This window comes from Podarcis bocagei (genome assembly GCF_964188305.1).
Source record: "Podarcis bocagei genome assembly, chromosome: 7".
NCBI lineage: Eukaryota > Metazoa > Chordata > Lepidosauria > Squamata > Lacertidae > Podarcis > Podarcis bocagei.
In genome coordinates, this window is record NC_138132.1 from 86,117,856 (window position 1) to 86,132,118 (window position 14,263).

General features: G+C 46.9%; 1 protein-coding gene across 3 annotated transcripts in view; it reads right to left on the reverse strand.

Annotated features, from left to right (window-relative positions):
* The window catches only part of CUX2 (cut like homeobox 2), a 259,733-nt gene that overhangs the window by 27,875 nt on the left and 217,595 nt on the right, over positions 1–14,263 (reverse strand). For all 3 annotated transcript variants that reach the window (XM_081202920.1, XM_081202922.1, XM_081202921.1), the window contains 5 exons: positions 13,684–13,732; positions 13,464–13,568; positions 7,327–7,518; positions 6,001–6,059; positions 203–251 (listed from right to left, as the gene is read on the reverse strand). In XM_081202920.1, the coding sequence (XP_081059046.1) occupies positions 203–251; positions 6,001–6,059; positions 7,327–7,518; positions 13,464–13,568; positions 13,684–13,732 (454 nt within the window). The remainder of the gene's footprint in view (positions 1–202; positions 252–6,000; positions 6,060–7,326; positions 7,519–13,463; positions 13,569–13,683; positions 13,733–14,263) is intronic.

Here is a 14,263-nt window from a genome sequence, read left to right on the forward strand (position 1 = left end):
CTTTAAACAACTACAAACTGGCTGGTCTTCCCCCTCCCCATTTTATCCTCACTGCAAACCTGTGAAGTAGGTTAGGCTAAGAGGCAGTGGCTGGGCCCCCCAAGGTGATATTCATAGCTGAGCAGGGAGATTTGAACCTTGGGCCTTCCAGGTCCAGCAGAACCAAGATACCATGCTGGCCCTTCATGCAGTGTGCACTTGCCTGGGAAAGACTGCAGTTGGAGGAGGCCAGCTTCATCGCTTTCAAAATGCTGCAAAATAAAAAAAGGGGGTTGTATAAGTGATGGGTTTCCTGGACAGCTTACAAGCAGATCTCAGGCTCCTGTTCCACAGTGCAAAGATTGGCTTCTAGGTCTTCCCCAACCTACAGATATTTTGGACAATAGCCCAATCCAGCACATATAACAGCAAAGAGTGAGCTGTGGAGCTTGAAAACCCCCAGGCTCAAATTTCAAAAGAGCTGCATGGTTTATGTTCAGCACAGGGAACCTATTGGCCCTCCATGGCCCCTGTCCATTGTTCATGCTGGCTAGGGACAACAGAAGTCTATTTTATTTGCTAATCAATTGCGTTCATCAAAACCCAGTAACAGCCTCCGCCCTCAAGCATACATTCTAAAAGGCCATGACATAATAGGAAAATGGATGGGGAGAGAGGAGGAAATAAGGAAACTCAGGTACAGAATTATTTTATGGGCCAGCTGGGATGGAAAAGCTCAAGGAGGTAGAAAGGTAAAGGTAAAGGGACTCCTGACCTTTAGGTCCAGTCGTGGCCGACTCAGGGGTTGTGGCGCTCATCTCGCTTTATTGGCCGAGGGAGCCGGCGTACAGCTTCCGAGTCATGTGGCCAGCATGACTAATCCGCTTCTGGTAACCCACAGCGCCACCTGCGTCCCTTGAAAAGCTCAAGGAGAGGAGGTGGTAAAAGTTGCTGGTCTCACAGCAGCGCCTGCAGAGTGGCCCTGCTTCCCTCCCCTATCTCAGCAGAAGAGGTGCCCAGTCACATCTGGAGGGCCACACGCTCCCCCATCCTGGGTTCATGCAAACATCTGAACCAAGGCCATGGAATGTGGGGTACAGAGAGAGGCATCATTAGTGGGCCATTAGCAGTGGCCATAGGATGCAGGTGGCGCTGTGGTCTAAACCACAGAGCCTAGGGCTTGCCGATCAGAAGGTGGGCAGTTCAAATCCCCGCGACGGGGTGAACTCCCGTTGCTTGGTCCCTGCTCCTGCCAACCTAGCATTTCAAAAGCACATCAAAGTGCAAGTAGATAAATAGGTACCACTCCGGCGGGAAGGCAAACGGCGTTTCCGTGCACTGCTCTGGTTCGCCAGAAGCGGCTTAGTCATGCTGGCCACATGACCCGGAACCTGTACGCCGGCTCCCTCGGCCAATAAAGCGAGATGAGCGCCGCAACCCCAGAGTCGTCTGCGACTGGACCTAATGGTCAGGGGTCCTTTTACACTTTAACTTGCAGTGGCCATTAGCAGCAGCACCCCCCGCCTCAACACTAGACTCACAGCAACTCCTATGCACAGCACTCAGGTGAGACAGGGCTGTTTGCAAGCGTGAGAAGCTGCACAGACATACAGGCATAGGGATCCAGCCGGCGGGGCTGTGCGTCCCCTGCCTCTGCACCACCATGGTGCCCTTCAGGTAGGCGTTGTTGGTGTCAGGAGGGTGGAGCCACCCCGAAACACAGCCTGCTGCTGTTTATGATACTCGCCTGGGGTGCGAGACAGCCTGCGTTCAGCTCTCAAACAATCTCAAGGACATCTCTTGCAAACTGCACAGACTGCTTATTTATATCAATGCGGCAGTATGTTGTTGGTGGTGGGTGCACAGAGAGAGAGAGGAAGTGAATGAAACACTCCCAGGTTTTCTTTCTTTTTTCCCAAATCTTTTTAATAAAATCTTTTTATTAATGTAGAATAAAAAAGTTCAAAAGAAGCATAACTAAAGTTGCAAAACGTAGGAGCTGTACAGCCCTCCGCCCCACAACTTGCCAAACATGGGATGACCAAACAGCAACTTCCTGATCTAAGGACTTTCTTAGGCAGATGCTAGAGAGATAACTTATTTGGCCCAGAAATACACTACAGGATTTTAACCTTTTGTTGTGGTACACAAAGATGTGGACCATGGCTGTTTCCAGAGAAACTAACTCACAAATTATGGGTCTCTAAGGGTAAGGTCTCCTGCCAACCTAGCAGTTCGAAAGCACATCAAAGTGCAAGTAGATAAATAGGTACCGCTCCGGCAGGAAGGTGAACGGCGTTTCTGTGCGCTGCTCTGGTTCACCAGAAGCGGCTTAGTCATGCTGGCCACATGACCCGGAAGCTGTCTGCGGACAAACGCCGGCTCCCTCGGCCTATAGAGCGAGATGAGCGAGCAACCCCAGAGTCGGTCACGACTGGACCTAATGGTCAGGGGTCCCTTTACTTTTACCTTTAAGGGTAAGGTAGACCTGGAACATTTCTACGCTGTGGTGGGATTTCATTTCTTTTGTGTCAATTTCAGGCATGCAAAATACCTGCTCCCAACCAAAGCGTGAAAATTTGGCTTATCATAGAATCATAGAGTTGGAAGAGACCACAAGGGCCATCGAGTCCAACTCCCTGCCAAGCAGGAAACACCATCAGAACACTCCTGACATATGGTTGTCAAGCCTCTGCTTAAAGACCTCCAAAAAAGGAGACTCCACCACACTCCTTGGCAGCAAATTCCACTGTCGAACAGCTCTTACTGTCAGGAAATTCTTCCTAATGTTTAGGTGGAATCTTCTTTATTGTAGTTTGGATCCATTGCTCCGTGTCCGCTTCTCTGGAGCAGCAGAAAACAACCTTTCTCCCTCCTCTATGTGACATCCTTTTATATATTTGAACATGGCTATCATATCACCCCTTAACCTCCTCTTCTCCAGGCTAAACATGCCCAGCTCCCTTAGCCGTTCCTCATAAGGCATCGTTTCCAGGCCTTTGACCATTTTGGTTGCCCTCCTCTGGACACGTTCCAGTTTGTCAGTGTCCTTCTTGAACTGTGGTGCCCAGAACTGGACACAGTACTCCAGGTGAGGTCTGACCAGAGCAGAATACAGTGGCACTATTACTTCTCTTGATCTAGATGGTATACTCCTATTGATGCAGCCCAGAATTGCATTGGCTTTTTTAGCTGCCGCGCCACACTGTTGGCTCATGTCAAGTTTGTGGTCAACCAAGACTCCTAGATCCTTTTCACATGTACTGCTCTCAAGCCAGGTGTCACCCATCTTGTATTTGTGCGTCTCATTTTTTTTGCCCAAGTGCAATACTTTACATTTCTCCCTGTTAAAATTCATCTTGTTTGTTTTTGCCCAGTTCTCTAATCTGTCAAGGTCGTTTTGAAGTGTGATCCTGTCCTCTGGGGTGTTAGCCACCCCTCCCAGTTTGGTATCATCTGCAAATTTGATCAGGATGCCCTTGAGTCCATTATCCAAGTCGTTGATAAAGATGTTGAATAAGACCGGGTGCTCACAGACTGTTTGCTTAATGATCTGCTCCAGAATCTTCCCTGGTATTGATGTCAGACTGACTGGGTGGTAATTATTTGGGTCCTCTCTTTTCCCCTTTTTGAAAATAGGGACAACATTTGCCCTCCTCCAGTCTGCCGGGACTTCGCCTGTTCTCCAGGAATTCTCAAAGATGACTGCCAGTGGTTCTGAGATCACATCTGCCAGTTCTTTTAATACTCTTGGATGCAGTTCATCTGGCCCTGGAGACTTGAATACATCTAAACTAGCCAAATATTCTTGTACTATCTCCTTAGTTATTCTGGGCTGTGTTTCCTCTGCTGAATCATTTGCTCCAAATTCTTCAGGTCGGGCATTGTTTTCTTTATCAGAGAAGACTGAGGCAAAGAAGGCATTGAGGAGTTCAGCCCTTTCTGTGTCCCCTGTTTGCATTTCACCATCTTCTCCTCTGAGTGACCCCACTGTTTCTTTGTTCTTCCTTTTGCTACGAACATACCCATAAAAGCCTTTTTTGTTGCTTTTAACCTCTCTAGCAAGCCTGAGTTCATTCTGTGCTTTAGCTTTTCTGACTTTGTGTCTACACATGCTGGCTATTTGTTTGAATTCCTCTTTGGTGGTTTCCCTTTTCCATTTTTTGTACACATCCTTTTTTAATCTTAACTCAGTTAAAAGTTCTTTAGATAGCCACCCTGGCTTCTTTAGGCACCTTCCATGTTTCCGTCTCATTTATATTGCCTGACATTGTGCTTTTACTATCTCCCTCTTAACAAACTCCCAGCCATCATGAACTCCCTTTCCTTTTAGTATTACTGTCCATGGGATCTCACCCAGCACTTCCCTAAGTTTTATGAAGTCAGCTTTCTTAAAGTCAAGAAATTGAGTCCTAGTATGCTTGGCTGCTCCTTTCCGCTGTATAGTAAACTTCAGAAGAGCATGATCACTCGCGCCTAATGATCCTTCCACTTCTACCCCACTAACCAGGTCATCAACATTGGTTAGGACCAGATCTAAAATGGCTGTTCCTCTTGTTGCTTCTCCCACTTTCTGGACAATGAAGTTGTCTGCAAGGCCAGTGAGGAATCTGTTTGACCTTATTGCTCTTGGCTGAGTTTGACATCCAACAAATATCCGGGTAATTGAAGTCCCCCATTACTACTATCTCCCTTCCTTTTGCATGCTTGGCCATCTGTTCCAGGAAGGCATCATCTATGTCCTCCGTTTGGCTTGGGGATCTATAGTAAACTCCCACAATGAGGTCTCTGTTACTCTTCTCTCCCTTAATTTTGACCCAAATGCTCTCACTCTGGCTTTGAGGTTCTAAATCTTGGATCTCTTCACAGGTATACACATCCCTGACATATAATGCCACTCCTCCTCCTTTCTTGTCTGGTCTGTTTCTCTGAAATAGATTGTATCCCCCTATTATTACATTCCAATCGTGGGACTTATCCCACCAGGTTTCAGTGATGCCTATTATGTCATATTTAGTTTGCTGTACCAAGAGCTCAAGCTCATCTTGTTTATTTCCCATGCTTTGCGCATTAGTGTACAGACATTGAAGTCCATTAATCATTCCCCCGTGTCTCTTATTTAAGGACTTTTTCCTCCCACCACTAGGTCTGCATGCTGTTTGCTCCATTTGGTCTATGACATTTGGATGATCATCTTCATCAATTGATAGACTCCTACCTTCAGGAGCACTGTCTCCCTCCCCCACATTAGTCAGTTTAAAGCCCTCCTGATGAGGTTTCTGAGATTTTTGGCAAAAACATTTCTCCCAGCCGTTGTGAGGTGCAGCCCATCGCTTGCCAGAAGTTCATCTTCAAGAAACTGCAGTCCGTGATCTAAGAATCCAAACTGTTCCTGTTTACACCATTTGCGAAGCCAGCTGTTCACTTCCACTATTTTTCCCTCTCTCCCTGGGCCACGGCGTTCAACTGGGAGGCTTCCGTGATGTATTTACAGCTGCTTTTATTTTCTACGTTATCTGCCCTCTGTTTATTTGGAAAATACACCCCTGTACTGCTCCTGTGTTTTGTAACTTTGATTTTGCACTCCCTCTCTCCCTTCTGCTTCTGAACGCCTGAAAAAGCCTTATAAGCGATGAGAGCCGGGGCTGCGGAACCCACAACCATGACAAGGGCAGCCTATATCAAGAGGACATGCTTCATGCTGCTGACATCCTTGCTTGGGGCTGTGTCTGCTTGCAACCTCCACCGATACACTGCAGCACCCTGAAACTCTCAGGCCGGGAATGGGGGCTGGATGTGTCAGTCTTTGCCTGCTCTAGGAGACAGGGCTGAGAAAAGCTCAGCAACCCAACTGTCCCAGGGCAAAACATCCAGAGGTGAAAAGAGCAGTGCCACAGCCCTGCAAAAGCGAAAGGAGAAAATCGCCTTATTGTGAATCTCATCTCCTAGTAGCCTGAGCATTTGACCCAACACAGCACGCAGTGGAGGCCCGGGATCCTCACCCAGAGACGGGGACCCTACCTCAGTTCCGTCTTGATTTCTTCATAATCTGACTGGGCCCGCAGCTTTTCTTCCAACTTCTAAAAGAAAAAATATATAAACAAAGGGTTCAAAATCAGATATGGGTGTTTGCAGCCTACAGCTAGCTTGGGTGATCCAGCCAGGGATTAGACCGCTAGGCAGAGTGCGCCAGCCACCTCAAGCGGCAGAGACGCAGGTACTGGAACGGGCAATGTTGAAATATCATTAAACTGCTAGTTTAGTTGGCTTCTGCACATAGAAGAGGGAGATGCCGTCTCTTCCTTTGCCTCAGGCAGCACAATATCTTAGGCCAGTCTGAAATCCATCATGTTATTAGCCATGCTCAAGACGTAATTTAGATCTTCGCCCCCACAACCTTATCCTCAACTGAACTGGAGCTCAAATGCCTCAGTTTTCAGAAGACCGTCAAAGTTCTGAAATGTTCGAAAATCGAAAACTCAACGGCCGACAGCTAGGCCCCAGGATTTTGTGCTCAGCGAAAGCCGCTGTGGCACGTTTGAAAATGGAAGCATTTACTTCCTGGTTTATGGTGTTCGTAAACCGAAATGTTCGTCAACAGAGGCGTTTGAAAATCGAGGTACCACTGTATGTGCAATGGTGCAGGCACACACTCAATCACACACACAAGGGTCTGTGCCCCTGTCTGCTCACTCATCAACCCCCCCGCCACCCCCCATGAACCCCCAAAACTTCCCCTTTGCACCCCATGCGACTAATAAGCTCGCTTTCCTTGGTCTCTTGGATTTTTCTGCATGCAAATCCAGGGTTGTGATGCAGCAGGACAAATTGTCCCATGGTAGCTGTGCGGTGACAGCCATACATTTTTATGTACACAGTATGTGAAATATATACATATATATCTTGCTACGAACCTTGGGTTAGGTCCACTTGAATTCATACTTGGCGCATACCCATTGAAATCAGGGGACCTATGTTAGTCATGCACACTAATTTCAGCGGGTCTACTCTGAGTATATTATTGCTACCATTTGTTATATTTTCAGTCGCTTTTCTCACGCAAGCAACCCAAAGCGACTTGTGGGAATAGTAAAAAAAACACACTATTTAATGGATACAGCTACTGATTCTAGATTAACTTCATCAATGAATAATGAGGTCAGATTCAAATAAGTGAACAAAGCCCTTCTGATTCTTAAAAAAAGCAACCTTTAGGCAGGTGGGGTGAGTTGTGAAGGGTGGGGTGGGGCTCAATCCATCCCCCCCTCAGCTCTCTCCCCCCCCCCCAACACAACAAGAGTCTGCAGGGAAGGACTTAAGCTCAACTCTGCATTCTGCATCACCAACCTCTATTGCATCATTCTTGGCTGCCACCTGTCGCTCCAGGTCTGCAATCTGGTTGGCCGAAGACTCTTCTAGCTCCTGCAGGGAGTTTTGCAAATGCTGGATCTCCTTGAGAAGGCGAAGGATCTCCCGGTCCTTCGAGGCCAGCGCTGCCTCCAGCCGGGGCCCTGGGCACAGGGAGTAATTCACTTTGTCCTGCAAAAGACGAGGCGGTTCACAGGGAAAATACTCATGGAACTTTGGAGTGTCAGGCATAGCCCTATTGGCTTTAGCCCAAACGTAGCAGAGTTTTCCTGCACAGCGAAGAAGCTAGTTGCGGCAGTAATGACTAGTCAGCTAGACTCAGCATAACTATTTACAGGATTTATTAAAAGGAAAAATAAAACCAGCAGAGTTTCTGCATACAAATAAAACAAAAATAAATCCTCTTTCTTTCTCTCTCTCTCTCTCTCATAACCATACACAGCACTTCTAACTCCTAACACACCTCACACCAAACTGTGCTAGCAATCCCTAGATAACAGAGTTGAGTGCTGCTCGTTAACCAATCAGAGTGAGTAGTTTCTAGGTCAAGCAGACCTGGGCTTTCTGCCAAGAGTAAATTGACACCAGCTTGAGTTAATTGGTGAAGCTAGAATCTGCAAGTTTCTCACGAGAACCAATTAACAGAAACTGAAACCGAAACTGAACACCCCCTCACAGATTCTGCTGAACAATTAACACCAAATACACCTATGTAGGAGATTATTTTTCCAGCAAACCTAAACCCTTGCACATTCGCTTGTTCTTTATCTTTGCCAATGGTTTAGTTAACACATCTGCTACATTTTCTTCACTTGACACATAAGTACAGGTGATTACATTGTCTTGTACACAGCAACGTACATTTTGGTATTTTACAGAGATATGTTTTGAACGCGATTTGAAGCCCTCTGTTTTACTTAAGGTTATACAAGCTTGATTATCAATGTAAACTTGTACCGGTTCTTCACAATTTACATTTAAATCTGCCATCAAATGCTTGAAATAAATCACCTCGTTGCACAATTCACTCAATGCGGCATACTCTGATTCCGTTGATGACACACTTACTACGTCTTGCTTGCGTGACCGCCAGCTGATTAAAGCTCCACCGACCATTATGACTAGTCCTGTGACAGATTTTCTATCTGGCAAATTTCCCCAGTCACTATCACAGTAGCAACTCAACATTTCATCCTCGGAAGAATTTAATTGTAACATATAGCCAATTGTCTGTTTGAGATATCTCAGAACTTGTTTTACCCCTTTCCAGGCATTTAGTGTGGGTTTTGAGACCAATCTACTTAATATGCCTACTGCATAGCTAATATCAGGTCTGGACCACTGTGCTATATACAATAAACTTCCAATTACAGAGTGATATACATCAGGGTGTTCAAATTCAGGACTCTCATCTATGTGAAGTGTTTTTATGAAACCTGGATCCATAGGCACCGCTGCCCCTTTGCAATCCTGCATCCTGTATGTAGTCAGTAGTTGTTTAACTTTGTTCTGCTGACTAATTAGGCAGCTGCCATCTTGGGCCCAGCACACTTCCAACCCTAGATATGTCCTAACCGGGCCTAAGTCTTTTGTACACCCACCTGCAGCCTACAATCTTTGCCCCCTCAGGCGCTGCCACTGGTGTAAAAACCTTGTGCTCATTCAGAGAGGACATCTCTTCCTCCATTGCCTGTTTCCAGCGCTCTGCCTCCTCTTTTGGTAACTTTAACACCTCCTGAAAACTCTTGGGTTCTGCACTTACACTAAACACATTTGCAGTATCTGGAGAAAAACGCACCGGAGGCACTCCTTTGTTTTGTCTTTTAGATCTTCTGGGAGAAAATTTTTCTTCTGACCCACTTTCCTCCTCAGAACTACGACCTCTCTTTTGTTGCTTAGCCACTGGTCTCTCACTTTCTTGAGAGCTCTTATCTGAACTTTCCTCCCCCTCAGACTCTGACTCTCTGTGTCTACCTTCAGAGTCATGAAGCTCCTGGGAAGGTTCAAACCAAACCTCAGTATTGGCATGTAGTCTCTCCCAGCCACTATGTTCACAAAAACTGGCATTCCTGGAGATCACAATGCCATTTGTCCCTTCAGCAAAGCGAAAACCTTTTCCCAGCTCCTGGTAACCCACAAACACTAACTGTTTGGTCTTAGGATCTCCCTTCTTTCTCATTTGTTTCGGAATTAATACCCAGGCTTTTGATCCAAACACATGCAAATGGTCAATTTTAGGTTTTTTCTGAAACAATTTAAAGTACGGGGTTGTACCTATGGTTTGATGAAAGAGCCTATTTTGGAGATAACACGCGGTGAGCATGCTCTCCCCCCAATAAGACATGGGCAAATCAGCATCATCAAGCATGGCAAACATCATATCTTGTAAAGATCTGTTTTTCCGCTCTGCAACGCCATTCTCCTCTGGGGAAAAAACGTTTGTTTTTCTATGCCCAATGCCACGCTTTTGTAACCAATCTTTAAAGGCATTTGACATAAATTCGCCACCTCTGTCCGTCTGAATCCTTTTGAGTTTAATGGACAGAAATCTTTCCACAGATGCCACCCAGCCTTTAAACTTAGTGAACACGTCACCCTTAATCTTCATGGGAGAAACCCAAGAATAACGCGTGGCGTCATCCACAATTGTTAGTGAAAAACGCGATCCACCCCTGCTTACAGCAAATGGACCAATTACGTCCATGTGAACCAGCTGTAGCGGTGACTCACTAACTCTGTCACTTCTGGGGTAAGAGACTCTGTGGGTTTTAACCTTTTTACACACATTACAATCAAGGTACTTGTTACAACTCTTTAAATTACCCCCATCAGCCAATTCAGACATTTTTAGTACACTTTTCCAGCAAGCATGCCCCATTTTCCTATGCAATAAGTGCACACAGTTGTCATGTATAGCTTTGTTATTCACTGTAGGCTGAGATTTACTGACTACTGCTGCAACTTGAGATCCTGCTTTAAGCCAAAACAAGCCTCCCTCTGACTTAGCAGTGCCTAAAATCTCACCAGCCTTCTTAATAATGCAACTGTCTCCTTCAAAATACACTTTAAACCCAGCTTTTAGCAAACAATCTACAGACATCAGATTGCTCCTTAATGACGGCACACAAAGTACATTTTGCAGGCATTCACGCAGACAAGGAACATAAACTGCACCCCCCGAAATCACTTCGGAAGTACTTCCGTCTGCTAGAGCCACCTGGCTGCGCTGTGCTGAGTTCTTGGAAACAAACAATTCATCTGAATTCACGATGTGGCGAGACGCTCCCGAATCGACCACCCAGACCGCTTGTTTCTCATCAGCAATCTTGACCTCGCCGGTCACCAGCTGAGCCGACTGTTTTCGTTTGAAGAATTTCTTTTTACGCTGCTGCTGCTGCTGATCTCGTCTCTGCTCCTGCACCGGCAACTGAGACTTGACCAACTCCGGACATTGTCGTTTTAGATGCGCTGAAGACCCACATCGGAAACAACGCCTAACAGCAAACGCTGACTCCTCACCGGTACGCTGCTCTTGCTTCACCTCTGGCACGGCATGAGAACTCCTTCCAAACCGTCCACCTGTAGAAGCCTCTGCAGCCAACAACCTTTCTTGCCTCTTCTGCCATTCTTCAATCAAACGCCCAGTAACGTAACTGACTGATAAATCATGCTCCTGCATGCCTTCTAGAGACAAAACTAAATTATCCCAGCTTTCCGGGAGAGAACTCAAAATAATAGCCACCTTCTCCTGCTGGTCTAACGCACAGTCTCTTTCCTGTAGCGCAGCAAACTTTAACTGTAAACTGTGTAGGTGTTCCTGCATTGTAACCCCAGGCTGTAACATTGCCTTGTACAATGCCTTGCGAATGAACAGCTTGGAAACCACTGTCTCACGCACATGGAGTTCTTTAAGTGCTTGCCACACACCTCTAGCTGTCTTGATTCCCCTCACATACGGCAACTGGGAATCTTCCAGCCCCAAGACAATTGTGGCCCTTGCTCTTTGGTCTTTATCGAGGTCTTCATCATCAGGCTTCGTAGGAAACTTACTCACCACTTGCCAGAGACGATCCCTCTGCAGCACGGCCTGCATGCGTTCCGACCACAGCAAGTAATTGGAGTCATTCAGACGCTCAAAAGCCATCTGACCTGGTTGTGAGGCCATCTTGAGAGCGATGTCCCTGGAACCCGGAACCAGCTACTCACGACCACCGAGAGAGAAAACAGGAACCACAGCACCCAGCACTCACACGCTGCAGCTGTTGTCCTTCTGTCCGCTGCGTCACCAGCTCACCACGGTCAGGAACCAGCCAGAGAACAACAACTTCTGGAACTACTGGAACCAACGCCGTTGATGCTGACACCACCACAACTCAGGCTGGCAGCACAATGCCCATAACCTCATGGAACTTTGGAGTGTCAGGCATAGCCCTATTGGCTTTAGCCCAAACGTAGCAGAGTTTTCCTGCACAGCGAAGAAGCTAGTTGCGGCAGTAATGACTAGTCAGCTAGACTCAGCATAACTATTTACAGGATTTATTAAAAGGAAAAATAAAACCAGCAGAGTTTCTGCATACAAATAAAACAAAAATAAATCCTCTTTCTTTCTTTCTCTCTCTCTCTCTCTCATAACCATACACAGCACTTCTAACTCCTAACACACCTCACACCAAACTGTGCTAGCAATCCCTAGATAACAGAGTTGAGTGCTGCTCGTTAACCAATCAGAGTGAGTAGTTTCTAGGTCAAGCAGACCTGGGCTTTCTGCCAAGAGTAAATTGACACCAGCTTGAGTTAATTGGTGAAGCTAGAATCTGCAAGTTTCTCACGAGAACCAATTAACAGAAACTGAAACCGAAACTGAACAAATACTACTACTACTACTACTACTACTAATATTTATTTATACCCCGCCCTCCCTGGCCAGAGCTGGGCTCAGGGCGGCTAACACCAGTAAAATTACAGTAAAAATCTAATAGAAAGAAAACCCCAATTTAAAATACAGGTTAAAATGCAATTTAAAATGCAGCCTCATTTTAAAAGTAGCCCATAGATCAAAACCATAAGGGGAGGGAAACATAAGGGTCAGACTGAGTCCAAACCAAAGGCCAGGCGAAACAGCTCTGTCTTGCAGGCCCTGCGGAAAGATGTCAAGTCCCGCAGGGCCCTAGTCTCTTGTGACAGAGCGTTCCACCAAGTCGGGGCCAGTACTGAAAAGGCCCTGGCCCTAGTTGAGACCAATCTAACCACCTTGCGACCTGGGACCTCCAAAATGTTGTCATTTGTGGACCTTAAGGTCCTCCACGGGGCATGCCAGGAAAGGCAATCCGTAGGTACATGGGTCCAAACCCCACAGAGCTCTTTAGTTTTTCTTTAGTTTTTTGAAAGTGATTGTCAGTCTGCCCTCTGTGGGTTCAAACGTCTCTTGAGATATCGTTGCCTAATTTGGCTGGATGGTTCCTGAGGTGAGAGAGCCAATTCTCACCTACGTTTGGAAGCCATTTTGAATAAAGATGGAGGACTGAAGCATCCCGAATTTTGGAGAGGGCCTCCAAAGTTCAGCCTCGTTAGGCCAATGGAAATACAGAGGCAAATTGGGGTCCTCGTGGAGCCATTCCTGCTTGGAGGAGGGTCCTTGTGTTGGGGGGGCTTCCACTGGTAACTGAAGTTCATTCGGTCTGCTTTGTTGCCTTTTCAGGGGCAGGAGGCCAGTTTCCTGGAGGACTGACCAATCCAGAGGCTCTACACTTCCTGCCAACTGCAGGGGCCGATGTTGCACGCCTCTGGGGCCTGGGCACACAAAATCCCTACTCACTCACAAGGCAAAGCCCCAAGCCTTGGGCTGCTAAGGTTGCTGGTTCAAGACTGCAAACTCTCAATTTGGAGAATCTCTCAAATATTTACCAAGGGATTGGGGGCAACAAAACTAGGTCAATTCACTTAGGCAAGCCTGCCTCCCACCAAAAAAAAGTGGTCTTGGATTACAACTCCCATCATGCCCAGCCAGCAAGGAAGTTGTAGTCCCAAACTTCAGGAGGGTGCAAGGTTGGGGAAGGCTGACCATAGGCCTCGTGACATAGGCTGAGGCCCAGTGAAGGTCTCCTCCTTGTCCTCACCCCACTGGATCCTTGGGGAGAGCAGCAAGCCAGGCGAAGGGAGCTGTTTACAGATGCAAGCTGCTCCCGCAGGCTCTCCACCTCTCTCTGGGCAGCCTCGGCTCTCTGCAAGGAAAGAGAAGCAGCGGTTAGTGCATCTGCCAAGGACAGCAATTGCAGGGGGCCACTTGCGCTTCCCAGCAGACCCCAAAGCCCTTCCCTCATCTCTCCCCATGGTTACCTGGTTGGCTTTTTCAAGGTTCGTCATAATCATGGCCACTTCATCTGTCCTGCGGCAGCAAAGCAAAGGCAATCAGTTATATAACATGTAAGGACAAGTGCAGAGCTTGGACGGGAGATTGCTTTACTGTACACTGAAACCTGGATATCTTATGGATGCAGGGAAAGGCTAGCAGAAGGGCTGGAACTGAATCCAAGGCAATATTATCGTCAAGGCTCTGGAAGCCCCGCCTGCGTTTCACCATGGGATGGCAAAGAGAAAAGAAAAAGGTAGCTGTGGTTTTGCTTGCAAGGAAAACATCATAGAACATACTCCATGTTCTAAACCAGGGGTCAGCAAACTTTTTCAGCCGTGGGCCAGTCCACCACCCCTCAGACCTTGTGGGGGGCCGGACTATATTTTGAAAAAAAAAATGAATATGAACGAATTCCTATGCCCCACAAATAACCCAGAGATGCATTTTAAATAAAAGGACACATTCTACTCATGTAAAAACACACTGATTCCTGGACTGTCTGCAAGCTGGATTTAGAAGGCGATTGGGCCGGATCTGGGCCCCAGGCCTTAGTTTGCCTACCCA